The following is a 16,209-nucleotide window of genomic DNA, read 5'->3' as shown; positions in this document are numbered from 1 at the left end:
CATGTTTTATTATGTGGCAAAGGATGAGAGTATGTTAGATATTAAGTCAGAAATGCAACTCGTAATCTCTAAGATAACTACCAAAAGCACTGTAATGATACATATACCGAACTAATTATGTAAAATCATTTTAACCCCCCCAAAAAAAACAAAAATGGAGAGAAAAATGGGGAGAAAGGGATGCAGAAAGTTTGAATATCAAAAGATAGAAAGAGACAATACCATGTTAATGGTAACCGAAAGAAAGTTAGAGTTAGCTCTATTAATGTGAAGGAAAAAAAATCCCTGAACATGAAAGAGAATCACTTCATAATAATAAATTCTGGTTTCAGAAATAGTATCACTGAAAGTCCGAGGTATTCACCCTCTCTTCTCTCAGGTCAGAATTTAATCCCTGCCTGTTTTCTCAATACCAAGAAACTGCTGGAAAATCTACTCTGCTTTACAGAGGGGTATGTTTCTGCTTGCTTCTTAGTTTCCTGAAGTTCCCTTGCAGAGTTTGGCGAAGGGCTTGAGACTAGAACCCGGTTCTCCACCCCTTTGTTTATAGCAGGTTCCAGCCCCTCACTTTTTGTCTCTGTAGCCCTTCAAGACTGCCAAAATCTCTTCTGGTTTTTCTGCTGCTAGTAACTGCCCCTGCCCCGCCCCCAGCCAGAATTCTGGTGCCTAAAGGGAAAAGCTGTGGCAGAATGCTGGCTCACTTCACTGCTGCTTGTTCCTTCCCAGGAAGTGTTTGTCCTCAGGTCTTAGTTGCCTCTTCAACTCTCCAATAACTTCACTCTGATGTTTTTATTTTATCCAGCTTTTCTAGTTGTCTCAGCTCCAATTCAGAAGTGGAAGTCTACTTTTTTTTGAACCTCAGATTCTTCTTCCTTAAACTGGGTATACCACCCTCACAGGGTGGATATGAGAGAAAGTAAAGTAAGCTATGTATCTGATATTTATTGGTAGTATGATGATGACCCTAAGATATGTGTGACCTTCCAAAAGGTCCATTCTCTATGCCATTATACAAATCCAATATGTCAATATATCTTACTCACTGAAATAATATCTCATTCTCACCAGTTTCAAAAGATTGATTTTTTTTCATTTTGTTCCATGCTTACACACATAAAATTAAAGAATATATTTCTTCTTTTCACATACAATTTTCCTATTAAAGAAATGGACCCTGTAACTTGAAGGGAGGGACTGGCCCAGGACTAAACTATTATTTTCAATTTTTTATATTTCACTCTTTCTTTCCTTCAAAGTGACTCAAATTTATAGTGAGAGAGTAGGGTTGTGTGATAATGGAAGTCACTGAATTATTCTAAAGTACCTGGATAGAAACTGTTCAGTGGGATATGGTTGTGAAATGGTAAGAGAGTCAAGGAAAAGTGACTCTCCATTATTCCAGGATTTAAATATTTCTCAAAAAATGGGAAAATAATCCCCTGTGTGTCTTCTGGGGTAATCACTTCTCCTTAAGGAAGCAGTAGTAACATCAGTGTGGCTCCCATTTTCACCTTCCAAAAGCTTTCCTCCTCAGCATCCTAGAAAAGAATTTGGCAGAGCCTTTGTCTTCTAACTTTTATTAGGACAAAATACTTCGACTCACCAGTAGTCAAACAAAGCTAAAGACTTCGATTTGGGGTGGGGGGGGAGAATTAGAGAGTTGGTAAGTTATATTTGATTGTCGATTTTGATGTCCAAGACATTGCCTCAAAAAGCAAAGTGTTAGTCTCTCTTTAACTTAGCACTCATTGCTTATGATCACATTCTCATAAGGAAATTACATCTCACACAGAATTTGAAACTTATTATTTCAGTAACATATTTAGTAAATTTGGATAGTACTGTGTAATTGACCTCCAAGTAAGAAAAATGGCTGAAAGAAAAATGGTGTGATGGTCATGGCTTTAGACATGTTGAAGATAGGATCTTTATATAAATGTTATCCTGCCAGTATCTTTTTAAAAAGTCCCGAGAGTTGTTCTGTTTCTGTGTTGTTTTACATTGAACTTACTGTTTAAGAATATTTGTTCATTTTGGTTCTCTTCATTTAATTATTAGATAATGTGGTTGATATTATGGTGTATTTAGTACACAGAGTTTAATAGAACACCATTGTGGTAAACAAGAATTTGGTTCTTTGCCTACCATTCTCTTTTCTTCTAAAAAGCACCCAACAGTGACTTCTCTAAGACATGCAAATGTCTCCCTCTTGTTGAATCCCCAATCTGGACGTACTTGTTTTAACACAGTAGTAATCTGATCTCAGTTTGGTTATTCCACACCCAGATTTCTTAACCTTAGTAGACTTTTTCTGCTACCTGGGAGAGAGAATAAAATTTTTGTTTTAAATGAGATAGGAAATGAAAAACAAACCTGATATTCCCCCTTTGTCTCTTAAAACCTTTTTTGTATTCACGTAATGTTTCTTTATTCGTCAGTATTCTGTTAGATGTGGTTCTCTCATTGACATTTAAATGCTTAGGAGGTATTTTTATAGATGTTATAAAAGTTTGCAATATATATTACCATGATGGTTGGTTTATAAGCATTTTGATAATGTAATCATTTTAACCTTATAACAGCTTTTAAAACATTTACTTTAGGAAGTGTGTAGGAAAGACAGAGAAAGAGGTGGCTGGGTCAGCTCGCAGCCTGTATCATTTTTGTGGCTTATAAGAAATCGAGGACCTCAGATGCACTATTTTAGAAACTCAGTTTTATCAATGTACTTTCCAATGCCTTTTAATGAGCCTTTTTAATGGCTCAAAATATGCTCCAGCTAACTTGAAGCAGTGAAGACCAGTGAAATTCACTAATACGAATGTTTTTCTGTTTATAGTAATCTTAGCTTTCTCTGGCCTCAGAAAGGCAGTGTTCCTTCTGCCCAATCTTTAGCACTAGTTTTCTCCTCATAAGGATTAACTATTTGGGTCTTAATAACTCTCACTGGTATTTAATATAAAGTATAATTTTTATGTTAGTATCATTTTCAAAATACTGAGTACTACCAAATAATGTTTTACTTGTGAAATTTGTGAAATAAGGATGACTACCCAGTATCTGCATGTGGAATGACTATCATTACATGACATATAACGTTTCACTTGTAATATTTCTGGTAATGGTTCTTTGAAGAAGCTTGGGAAGAAAATATCTGAAGGCTAGCTTTTGAGATACTTATATTGAAGATGTCACAACATCCCACCATCAATAAAGTATGAATTTTATGTTCTCTCCCCCCTCTTGTGGCTGTGTGTTTGCGTGTGTGTGTGATGCTTATCATATGGAAAACGTTGACATATTGTGCATATTAGAATTCTTATTTAGCTAAGCATTCAAAGATTATTCTTAGTAACTATTACTAAGGGCTATGAAGATTATTACTTCTCATTTACCAGTTACATCATGCAACCTATCCAGGTGACAAAAGAAATATTAAAATTATGAAATTAAAAATGTTTTATTATCAATGACTATCAAATTTCGATTTGTTTATATTTATGAAAGTTCTTTTGAAATCTGCAGAATCTTTTTTTTTTTCCCCAGAATTACCCCTGGACTACAAATTTACAAGTTTCTCTTCAAACAATTCAAAAACAGCAGGCTATTATCCAAACCCTCCATTGGTCTTATCAAATGATGGGAAACTGACAACCAAATAAACTTATGTTTACTGAAAAATGAAGTGAAGAACCATATATACAGCAAATGTACTGTAAAAATGTTACTTTTCAAAGACTACTGTAAAATGCTTTATAGAAACAAATTCTTAATTAAGTGACCAAGAAATTGGTATGTTTTTCCATAAGTGTCCTTTCTGTAGAGATCATCTTGATACCCAACAACTCTCATTGTGTTAAAATCTCAATATCTTAGAACTGAAAAGAATCTTATTAATATTTTCTATACTAGCAGTTCTGAGATTAGAATCACCTGGGGATATATATACACATATACATATATACATACACATGCATATTTACACATTTGCCTAGACCAGTGGTTCTCAAAGTGTGTTCCCCAAACCACTAGCCTAGCAGCACCTGCAAACTTGATAGAAATGCAAATTTACAGGCCCCATCCCAGACATACAGAATCAGAAACTCTGGGAACGGGACCCAGCAATCTGTGCTTAATTACAGTGTGGTTCACACTAAAGTTTAAGAACCATTGACTAGACCATAACCTCCAGACATTGGTTTAATTGGTTTGGGGATACAGATGAGCATTGATGTCTTTAATATGTCCCAGGAAAATGCAGCCAGAATTGAGAATAACTGATCTACACCTGTTGTTTCAACTTACAGTTCAGAACACCAAGTCTAGTAAGATTAAATTATTTTAACTATGCTATTTTTGTGGTTACCAAAGCAAGGAAGTAGACATGATGTCTTCTGAGACCACACAGCCATAATGGGACAGGGATGATAGAGAAGCCAACTATTTCAGCCTCCAATGTTACCCATTAGGGTTTTTTTCCTCCCTAATAATGTTAAAGGCTGCTTACTTCACTCTAAGGCATGTATTCTCAGTGGGGCAAAAATTGGTTCTTGGGGTGAAAAAAATCTTAGTATAATGCAATGGATTATGGTCCTCCATATCTCAACCCTACTCAATAAAATCTTATTCCTTAGTATTAATTTCTCTCATTAGGGAGAAATGTAATTTAAAGTTAAATTAAAAATTAAATATTTTTCTCCTAGGGCAGGGAGGGGTGATAATGAAAAGAGAGGTTGAGAAAAAATTGCTTTAAGAGGTTTTATAGTTATACTACAATCCAGGATTATTGTGTTCGATGTGCTAACGTATAGTCATATTAGTAGCTGTTTGTTGCAAGATGTTTGGACCCAGATAATGTTTACAATATAAATTCTTGGCTACTCTTTATGCTGTAATTTTACCCTCTCCATCATGGACATAACAGAAAACACTGGTCACCATCATTTTACTTGGACTGTAGCAGAGAATTTAACATATTGATGGATGCAATGAAAAGTATTTTGTTAAATTTTTAAGTGTTCAAATAATCCCAAATATATTGTGGGGATGAGTATCTCAGGGTAGGTCAACAGTTACTGATTTTTTTTCCTCAAAGTCAGTAGCTTTCTTCAGTATCTACTAATAAATGTGATTGTCTTTGAAATTGAATTCCAAAATCTTATTGGAATATAATAAAGAGCATACATAATCAAGCTTAGGGCTTAAGTGAAAGATGCTGTTTCATGTATACTTTCAGTAGACATTTGATTTCTTTTAAAAATAAAGCTGTTTTTCCTTATGCATGTTTATTTTGTCAATGGCAAAGAATAATACATCTTTAAATGCTTATAAACTGCTCTTGTTAATATGAAAAATGCGAACTCCAAGGTAAGTTAATTGCATTTTTTTGGCCACTGAAGAGTGAAAAATTCACTCAAGTCAGAAGTTCTAGTCCAACTTTTACCAGTAGCTACCAAAGAAATCTGAACAAGTTACCAACTAATCTGACCTTAGTTTTTTCCATCTTGTCAAAAAGATGGTTAAGAGTTTATATCCAAGTTTCCTCCCACTTTTCTAGCAGAGTCAGTCAGTGCTTCTAATGAACGTTTTTCTGTTGGACTGTAATTAGAGTTTAAAAATTTTTTATTTGTTTCTAAAAAGTGTTTCTAATTGTATATGAAGAGTAAAAATAATCATCAAAAATGGTATATTTAAAATTTAAAAGAGGATATTAGAGAAGAAAAGCTGTATATTCTTTAATAAAGTTACATGAAATAAGAAAGCAGGAAAATTGTGTTAATGGACAGAGGACTTAAATTTAATATTAGCATACAGGCCTATGAAGCCACCATTGCCCTGATACCAAAATAAGACAAAGACACTACCAAAAAAGAAAATTACAGGCCAATATCTTTGAAGAATATAGATGCAAAAATTCTCAACAAAATATTAGCATACCAAAGCCAAGAACACAGAAAAAGGATCCTACACCAGGACCAAGTTGGATTCATCCCAGGGTCACAAGGATGGTTCAACATATGCAAATCAATCAATGTGATACACCAGATCAACAAAAGAAAAACCAAAAACTACATGGTCATCTCAATAGATGCAGAAAAAGCTTTTGATAAAATTCAACATCCATTCATGATAAAAACTCTTACCAGGGGCTTCCCTGGTGTCGCAGTGGTTGAGAGTCCACCTGCCGATGCAGGGGACGAGGGTTCGTGCCCAGGTCCGGGAAGATCCCACATGCCGCGGAGCGGCTGGACCCGTGAGCCATGGCTGCTGAGCCTGTGCGACCGGAGCCTGTGCTCCGCAACGGGAGAGGCCACAACAGTGAGAGGCCCGCGTACCCCCCACACACACACACACACTAAATAAATAAATAAATAAATGTTAAAAAAAAAAAAAAAAAAAACTCTTACCAAAGTGGGTATAGAGGGAAAATATCTCAACATTAATAAAAGCTATTTATGACAAACCCACAGCCAATATAATACTCAATGGTAAAAAGCTGAAAGCCGTCCCACTAAAATCCGGAAAAAGACAAGGATGCCCACTCTCACCACTTCTATTCAACATAGTATTGGAAGTCCTAGCAACAGCAGTCAGACAAGAAAAAGAAATAAAAGGTATTCAGATTGGTAGGGAAAAGGTAAAATTGTCATTACATGCAGATGACATACTACTATATATAGGAAACCCTAAAGACTCCACACAAAACTACAGGAGCTGGGGCCTCCCTGGTGGCGCAGTGGTTGAGAGTCCGCCTGCCGATGCAGGGGACATGGCTTTGTGCCCCGGTCCAGGAAGATCCCACATGCCGCAGAGCGGCTGGGTCCGTGAGCCATGGCCGCTGAAACTGTGCGTCCGGAGCCTGTGCTCCGCAATGGGAGAGGCCACAACAGTGAGAGGCCCGCATACCACCAAAAAAAAACAAAAAAACTACAGGAGCTGATAAACTAATTCAGCAAGGTAGCAGGATACAAGATTAACATACAGAAATTGGTTGCATTTCTTTACACTAAGAATGAAATATCAGAAAGGGATTGTAAACAGTCCCCTTTAAAATCCCATCAAAAAAAAAAAAATACCTAGGAATAAACCTGACCAAGGGAGTGAAAGACTTATATGCTGAGAACTATAAAACGTTAATAAAGGAAACTGAAGATGATTCAAAATGGAAAGATATCCCATGATCTTGGATTGGAAGAATTAATACTGTTAAAAGGGTCATATTACCCAAAGCAATCTACAGATTTAATGTGATTCCTGTCAAGTTACCCATGGCACTTTTCCCAGAACTAGAATAATCCTAAAATTTTTATGGAACCATAAAAGACCCATAGTTGCCAAAACAAGGAAAAAGAGCAAAGCAGGAGGCATAACCCTCCCAGACTTCAGACAGTACTACAAAGCTACAGTAATCAAAACAGCATGGTATTGGCACATAAACAGACATATGGATCAATGCAACAGAATAGAGAGCCCAGAAATAAACCCACACACCTAAGGTCAATTAGTCTTTGACAAAGAAGGTGAGAATATACAATGGGAAAAAAGACAGTCTCTTCAGCAAGGGGTGTTGGGAAGGTTGGACAGCTACATGTAAATCAATGTAAATCAGTTGATTTACATTGTAAATTGCAAATCAATCATACACAAAAATTAACTCAAAATAACTTCAATACTTAAGACATGACACCACAAAACTCCTAAAAGAGAACATAGGCAAAACATTCTCTGATGTAAGTCATACCAGTGTTTCTTGGTCATTCTCCCAAGGCAGTGGAAATAAAGGCAAAAATAAAGGGACAGAATCAAACTTACAAGCTTTTGCACAGCAAAGGAAAGTACAGTCAAAACACAACCTAAAAAATGGGAGAAAATATGTGCAAACGGTGAGACTGACAAGGACTTAATTTCCAAAATATATTGGGTTGGCCAAAAAGTCCGTAACATCTTACAGAAAAACCCAAGCAAACTTTTTTTGGCCAACCCAGTACAAACAGCTCACATAACTCAACAACGAAAAGCCCAATCAAAAAATGGGCAGCAGAACTAAATAGACATTTCTCCAAAGAAGACATGCAGATGGCCAACAGGCACATGAAAAAACTCTCAATGGCGGTATTAGAGAAATGCAAAGCAAAACTACAATGAGGTATCATCTCACACTGGTCAGAATTAAAAAGTTTACAAACAAATGCTGGAGTGTGGAGAAAAGAACCTTCCTACACTGTTGGTGGGCATGTAAGTTGATGCAGCCACTATGGAAAACGGTACAGAGTTTCCTCAAAAAAAACTAAAAATAGAATTACTGGGATTCCCTGGTGGTGCAGTGGTTGAGAGTCCGCCTGCCGATGCAGGGGACACGGGTTCGTGCCCCGGTCCGGGAAAATCCTACATGCCGCGGAGCGGCTGGGCCCGTGAGCCATGGCCGCTGAGCCTGCGCATCCGGAGCCCGTGCTCCGCAACAGGAGAGGCCACCACAGTGAGAGGCCCGCATACCGCAAAAAAAAAAAAAAAAAAAAAAAAAAAAAGAATTACCATACGATCCAGCAATCCCACTCCTGGACACTTATCTGGACAAAACTATAATTCAAAAAGATACATACACCCCTATGTTCACAGCAACACTATTCACAATAGCCAAGACATGGAAATAACCTAAATGTCCATTGACAGATGAATGGATAAAGGAGATTGGGTTTATACATATACAATGGAATACTACTCAGCCATAAGAAACAATGAAATAATGCCATTTGCAGCAACATGGATGCAACTAGAGATTATCATACTAAGTGAAGTAAATCAGAAAGAGAAAGATAACTACCATATGATATCACTTATATGTGGAATCTAAAATATGACACAAATGAACTTATCTACAAAACAGAAACAGACTCAGACATAGAGAACAGACCTGCGGTTGGCAAGGGGTGGAGGTGTGTTGGAGGGACAGAGTGGGAGTTGGGGTTAGCAGATGTAAACTATTATACATAGGATGGATTAACAATAAGGTCCTACTGTATAGCACAGGGAACTATATTCAATATCCTGTGATAAACTATAATGGAAAAGAATTTTTTTAGAAAGAATGTACATGCATAACTGAATCACTTTGCTGTACAGCAGAAATTAAGTACAATAAAATACACAATTAAAAAAATTTTTTTAATAAATAAAAGTCCTTTTTGTACATTTACTCCCTTCAATGAAGGGAGCAAGCTGCTAATTTCATTCATTTATGCAGCAAACATTATGATTACATATGTAACTTCAGGAGTATTTTAATCTATAACTATGGAATTCTGTATTAATTAAAATAAGTGATTAAAAAATACCCTTCAAAGACCATCATGAATGTGTTAAGAATAACCTTCAATTGAATACTCATATAAATAGGGATTTTGTTTTGTTTTATGCCAAATTTAGTACAGATGGCTGTGATACAGTGGAAGGTACCCTAGCTTGAAAGCACAATTTGTGATTTGCATCTTAGGCAATTTAGTTCAACTTTCTGAGCCTGTTTTCTCAACTGTTTAAAAGGGGACAGTAAAACTGTCAGGATTATGAAGGTAACATAAGAACAAACATGGAAGTACCTACTGTCACCTCAGATCTCTTCAGATTGTCAAGCCAGGGAATGCATATCTGACGCAAAATTGGGTATCGAAGGCTTAAATTGTGACTCTGTGAGACTGGGAACTCAATGATTAGGAATATTGGTCATTTATGGGGGGTTTGTTTTTAATGATGAAAACTGATTTAAGGAAACGTGAGTCAACTGGAGGTAAAGCAGAAGCTAAAGCAGCAGGAGTGATGTGGAGGAGTAGGGGGCCTAGTAAGGAAGGTCAGAGAAGACTTTGTGGGGGTCTGGCCTGAGGTGAATACCCAGAAAAATAGAAGAGGATGCCAGGGAAATTATGAAGTATGTCACTATTACTCATAGGGCAATAATGGCCCAAGCAGACCAAAATGGTAATAACTACTTTGGTGAAAAGGATGAGAGAAACTCTTTAACTGGTTTGGAGGTCTGATTTAAGGATAATTTGGGTCTGGAATTGAGGAAGAAAAACAAAAAGGCAATGCAAAGAAATGGAGCAGGGCTACATGAGTTAACCGATCGGGTGGTAAGTGAATCCTAGAGAATGCTAACTGAGTCTAATTTTATTAGACTAAACAGAACAGAAACCATGTTAATCAGTAACAAACGAGTAGCACCAGCCTACTAGAAAAATGAGTACTACTGGTTAGACTAAAGCTGATAGTAAACCAACAAAAATGATTTTCTGATTATATCCAGAACAGAATAAAGAGATAGCTTGAAACAGATGGTCGACAAAGCAGAAATTAATCACTGAATTGAAAAGGTAAAATGAACATTGTATAGGGAATTTAGGACTAAGATAGGTATAAAACATGTAAAAGAAAACTTAGCTCTCTAATACTTAAAGTTCTCCAGGCCTAGAAAAATTATACTTCAGCAAATAGAGCTTGCAAATAAATATTGCACCAAGAGTCAGCAAGTCTGTTTTTTTTTTGTTTTTTTTTTCTTTTTTTTTTTTTTTTGCGGTATGCGGGCCTCTCACTGTTGTGGCCTCTCCCGTTGCGGAGCACAGGCTCCGGACGCGCAGGCTCAGCGGCCATGGCCCACGGGCCCAGCCACTCCGCGGCATATGGGATCCTCCCAGACCGGGGCACGAACCCGTATCCCCTGCATCGGCAGGCGGACTCTCAACCACTGCGCCACCAGGGAGGCCCAGCAAGTCTGTTTTAACTGTATGTTTAATTAACAATCTCTAATTCAAATCAGTAATTTGGGGCCATTTATGTCAAATCTTTGTTTAGACGGCTAAAAATATTCAGTGATTCATTTATGGAGACCTTGCAGCATTCACTGTTGTTTCTGCTACAGAGAATGCAGAAGTATGTATCTCCCAAACCTTCATGTAATAGCTGCTGAAAAGCAAAACATTGCTGGTAATTGACATTGTGATGTCTGATATCATGTTTCTAGACTTTATATCTATCATAACTTGTTTTTCTTTCTTTTTAGAGCACCACACTGTTGTAGGAAAAGAATTTAAGTAGTACTTAAAGAATATTCAATGATTAATTCTTCCAAAAGTCTATCTTAAGCTCATTAAATAAAAGAATGAGCCCAAGGTGGGACATAGTTAACATAAATATATAAGTAAACTATTATGGGGCATAGAGAACAGTTCTCCACTGAAAACAGTATTTTAAGTGAGTGACAAAAATCAATACATGGTGTTTCAATTACCAAAACCTACACTGACTGTATAGGAAATATGTTTATGAGTATGCATTTGGGCTTATTTACCATTTTTCACACAAAAAATCTTGGAAGGTGCACTATTGCCTTTTTTTTTTAAGGTTCAGGATGATACTTACTGTGACAACTTGATAACTTTAATTTTCCAACCACTTATTAGCCTAGACAAAACAGACAAGCCTTATTTATTTTTATTTGGTGAAAACAAGAAATACAGCAGAGTAACAGATTTATTTTTCCTTCGAGCACATAGAAGACTAAAGTACTATCTTTGTTTAGTTTGACAGAGCAATTCTACAAGTACTTACACTGGTTAGGAACATAGGATGTCAAGTACAATATTACTGCTAGGCCAAGAAATATCAAGAGGACAGTTAGGTTTTTCTGTTTGAGAATACTTCCACAAGACAGCACAATTTCAAAGGTCACATTCAATTATATTTCAAGAATAGAGCTATATAAGAAGAGAGAACAGAACAAGCTGATATATTAGTGAATATTCACAGAAGTCTTCATACTGCATAGGAAACAAGCCTGATATTTTTGCACACATTCTCGATTACAAACAAAAAGCATGCCTGTAAATGTCAATTTTGCCAGAAAGCATAAATGGAGAAAGGAATTAACAGGAATTTACTCAAACACAGTGAAATAAGGAGCATACACCATTAATCGTTCACATATTCTAAAATAATACAAAACATTTAGACTTGCATTTTTGTGTACAAAAAACTACTGGTGAATTCGAGGAGTTAGGAAAAACTGAAGGAAAACGTAACTCCTCCCACCATACTCTTTAAACATCAACCACTTTCATTCTCCCACCTCTCCTGGGAAAAACCTCAGGGGCCTCCCCTCCTACCCCTGACCCTACAGGGTTCCAGTCTTTCCTGTTTACCTTCTCAAGCCCAATCCACAGCAAGCTCATTTGTTTTCTGGGCTTTCAGTTTCTACAGCCTAGGACACCTTTCCCACTGCTCTGTGTCCAGACATCCCAAGCCCCGTGGAGCAGACTTTCACACACCCCCTTACCCCCAGGAGGGAGGCTTGGCAGCTCCCACAGTGCAGACTGCAGCCCGCTGGTTAGGTCAGAAGCAGGGAAGGAAAATGCAGAATCTGAGGACTGAGAGCCAAGAAGGCCGGGCAGTAGGATGGAGGCTGTGGGACATCAGGGCAGTCAAAGAACAGCACAGAGGACACGAGTGACCCTCAAAATGCTGCCTTGGGGTTATTTCTAAGTGGTCCAAGGCCCAAAAAAGAATTTCCATGCTTAGAAAGGTGGAGTGAAACTAAGTTTTGATTGCCTTGGATCACAGCCTGCTCTGGGTCTGTCTTGAAGCCATTACTGTGAGGCCCTTCTGTCTCTCCTCTCAGCTTCTCACACTATAGCTCAAGAAAACACACAGAAGGTTTTGGTAAATGGATGAGGAAGAGGATGGGGTTGTCAGAGTTGGCCCAAAAAAACAATGCCCATAAGTAGGCAATTAACCTACAGGTTTTCCTTTGAAATGTTTAGATTTTGCTAAAGGAAGTGAGGTGGAGACATGAGGGCAGAAGACAGCAATAAGAGATCTGGAGTCTGATGCACAGTACCTTTCTCCTTCTGGACACAACCAAAGGGAGAGCAAATTAAAAAGCCTGCTTTGCCAGTTTCGTTTTCCGTTTCTGAGCTGTAACTGCTTCTGAGATGGGGGGGGCGGGGGGGGAGACGGAGACAGAGACAGATGCATAACAGGCGCCACAGACCAGAAAGACCTTCGTCGGTGCCCCTGCCCTGGCAACTTTGTCATGTTCAGAATGGGTGCGGGAGGGGTTGCGAAGGGGATGCCTAATAAAGTTGCCTAGATTAAGGGTGGTTTGTCAGCTAGGGCTCAAAAAGGCTGACTGCTGGAAGGGACCCCCCACCAGCTTTGCTTTGGACGCTGTGATATGACTGCCCAACCTGCCTGACAGCCAGTTGGGTTTATGGGTAGCCATTTGGGGGGCAGGGAAGGGGATAGTTCCTGTGTGCTACCCAGGAGCTTAAGTCTACAGATAGTTCCTGAAGAGGAAGGCAATGGTGCCTGTGCAAAGCTCATCCAGAAGGCTGAGTGCGGGTTCGGGTGGGCCATATCACAGGCCTTCATACTCACCAGTATGTGATCACAATGCAGGGTGCCCAAAGGCATAAGAAGACCAACATGATAACACAGAACACCTGTCATCTATTACCTCATTCATGCCTAGTAGCCACCCACCAGCCAGCTGCTGATTCTGCCAGATAACCAGCAGCGTGGATGGCATGGACCCAGGAAGACAGTTGGAAACCAGTTACTGGTAGCCTGGAATGTTCAGTTTGGGTTGATGACTGGCATCATCTACATAAGCTTCATCTTGCAGCAGTGAAACTCAAAGATCTTGCCACAGAGTACATGGGTATCAGGAGGACCGCCTGCATAAAGTATGAAGCCCAGCCAAGTATTTGCAAAGGTATATCAAGCTTCTTTGTGGTAGACAACCACTTTAAAAACTGGGAGAAGGCTATCGTCAGACAGGGCCAAGGGCATGCAAAAGAAGGGAGTGCATATCTACAGTATCATGTGCTTGGCATAGAAGTAGTGGAAGGCCGTGCACTTGGAACATGTAACACGATGCAGAACAGCAGGAAGGCTCAGAGGAAGAAGAGCATAGGCATATAAGCGATTATCTTGCCACTGATTTCTGAGGATTTAGAAGGACAAAAAGACAAAATAATCCAGTGTGAAGAGAAAGTAAATGGAAGACTGCATGCTGTTGGCTAAGCACAGGTCCAAGAGGAGGTGGTAAGGAAACTTGTGCGGGAGCTTCTCACAGGGCAGGAGTTAGCCGGACTGGAACCTGAAGGTCCTGGAGCTCTCCACTGGCTGCCTTGCTGGGTCTCGAAATCCTCTGCGGGGCCCATCACCCATCAGGTAGTACTGGAGGGGATTGGGCCACAGTTCTGCTTTGATAATCTCTGCAATCCTGTCGAATTCTAGGAGGCTGTGGTCTGAGAACCAGTTGAAGAAACTGGGAATAGTGTTGCCTTCCCGGTTCCTGTGGATATGGGACTGGGGGTCTTGGCCCCGGTGCCAGCGGATTGGCGTGGAAAGAGACACCACCCGGCCAGAGGATCTGCGTTCATATTCCTTGACAAGCCCCTCATTTCGGAAGTAGGGGTTGCTCTGAAAGATGAATTTGAATTTGCAGCCTGCTCTGGGGTGTTTAAGCTCCTCCACTTCCAAATTGATCATGTACCTCATCATGTCTTCATCTTGGCCACTGATCATAGGTGACAGCTGGGGATGGTTGCGAAAGGCAGTGACCCAGAAACCTGGGATATTTTGGATGATGAAACTTCTGCGCTGCATATGGAGCCTTCGCATACGGCCAAACTTGCGCTCCAGCTGAAGGAAGGCCCTGTCAGCCTGGGCATTTACATTTGACAGTTCCTGATCGATGGCTTCCAGCGAATCCATGCAGTTATTGATCTTCGGGGCCCTGGCCCGGGCCTCCTCCTTCGCTCCTCCTACCACCTTTTTCTCCTTCTGCATCACCTTCTTTTCCTCCACCACCGCTTCCGCTACTCCCTCCTTTTCCGCTGCTGCTGAAACAGCGCACTTTTTTGTCGTCATTTCCTTGGCTTTCGCCCCAGGTATCATCTGAGACCCCAACCTCCCTGCGCCACAGGCTTCTAGAGCCTTCTCGACAGCAGGGCTGCGCAGCTCTCTACGCTGACAGCCATCTTCCTGGCTATTGTCGGCTGCCACCGAGGTGGAGGCAGAGGCTGCTTCCATGCCCTCGGTGGAAGCAGGAGCCTCTTTCTGGCCCGCTTTGGTCGCTACGCGGCCGCGACTCCCAGCAACCCGAATGCGGAGCGCAAGGCCACAGCCCGCGGGGTCCCGGGGCGCGCCTCCCTCTGCGGCGGTCTCCAAGCCGCCCTCACCTGTGTCCGCCATCACCAGGGTGGCCCCGGTTTCCTCGCCCTGACACTGCTTTAGGTCCGGATGTCCCGGGGCATGGTCGGGAGTAGCGAGACCGCAGGTTTTAGCGACAGGGAAGTTGTCGCCCTCATCCAGGCCGCTCATTTTGGTAGAAGTCACACCTGCAGGAGGAGAGCGTCCGTTGTCCTCCGCCGAAGCCGCGCTCCACCCCTCGCACCACCCCTCTTTTCCGCTCTGAGGGATGCTGCTATGGCAACCGGTGACGTTGGCGGTAGCGTCTCAACATCGCGCGAGAGTTCGTTGCGTCTTATGATTATGCTAGTCTGTCAAGGGTGTTTTTTTGTCTTTGTTACAAGATGTTATGAATTTCGTGAGTCTGGAAAAGATTTGGCTTGCATAAATGGATACAGACCAAACTCGAGCAAGTGAGAACTGTGTTAATGTGGATTTCTAAGGCTCTGAATGAATTTCTAAGGCACCTACTGTCTTTTAAAATACTTAACTGCTAAGAAAGGTTAGTTATTGTCTATTCAGGTCAGCTCATGGGGCCTCTCTTATATAGTAAAGTGGATTCAGCAATTCGCAGCCCTTCTTTAACGTACGGATTCATTGCTGTTACCGAAGAATTGAGATGAGCAGGTTTTGATTTCTAAGAAAAGTGTTGCCGTGTTAAAAGTGATGATTTTTTAAAAATTAGGAGCAGCTAAAAGGGAAGTTTCTCTCATCCTAAGAAGACATAATAAAGGATTATTTCAATTTGCCTTACAGATTTTAAAGTATATGTACTTTGGCAAACACCTTTGAAGCAACTGGACAACTGTCAGAGCAACTGTCAGAGTTTAATTGGCAGTTTTTTTCACTCTTACTGTTAGGTAATGATGTATCTTACAATCAATGTTTTAGAGTAAATGAAATAAGTTGCTTTCAAAAATGGAATGTATAAACAGTGGAAAAAAATTTGTTTTCATATGTAGGATAGTG

The 16,209-nt window shown here is 40.0% G+C and overlaps 2 protein-coding genes across 4 annotated transcripts in view; one reads left to right on the top strand and one right to left on the bottom strand.

Annotated features, from left to right (window-relative positions):
- The window catches only part of NT5DC1 (5'-nucleotidase domain containing 1), a 126,696-nt gene extending 121,418 nt beyond the window's left edge, over nucleotides 1–5,278 (top strand). For all 3 annotated transcript variants that reach the window (XM_082633749.1, XM_082633748.1, XM_082633750.1), the window contains one exon: nucleotides 3,547–5,278. In XM_082633749.1, the coding sequence (XP_082489875.1) occupies nucleotides 3,547–3,662 (116 nt within the window). In that variant the 3' untranslated portion in view covers nucleotides 3,663–5,278. The remainder of the gene's footprint in view (nucleotides 1–3,546) is intronic.
- A 6,182-nt stretch (nucleotides 5,279–11,460) lies between these two features.
- On the bottom strand, nucleotides 11,461–15,463 carry TSPYL4 (TSPY like 4). The gene is made up of 2 exons (XM_082633453.1): nucleotides 14,118–15,463; nucleotides 11,461–13,718 (listed from the first exon to the last, which is right to left on the bottom strand). The coding sequence occupies exon 1, from the start codon at nucleotides 15,370–15,372 to the stop codon at nucleotides 14,128–14,130; it is 1,245 nt and encodes a 414-aa protein (XP_082489579.1). The 5' UTR covers nucleotides 15,373–15,463; the 3' UTR covers nucleotides 11,461–13,718; nucleotides 14,118–14,127.
- Nucleotides 15,464–16,209: the final 746 nt, after the last annotated feature.

The sequence above is a fragment of the Mesoplodon mirus genome (genome assembly GCF_964341445.2).
Source record: "Mesoplodon mirus genome assembly, chromosome: 10".
NCBI lineage: Eukaryota > Metazoa > Chordata > Mammalia > Artiodactyla > Ziphiidae > Mesoplodon > Mesoplodon mirus.
This window is presented reverse-complemented; position numbering and strand designations above follow the sequence as displayed.

Bases quoted from the DNA above. Each gene is read 5' to 3' on its own strand.
- TSPYL4 (XM_082633453.1), bottom strand. From the start codon at position 15,372: ATGAGCGGCCTGGATGAGGGCGACAACTTCCCTGTCGCTAAAACCTGC.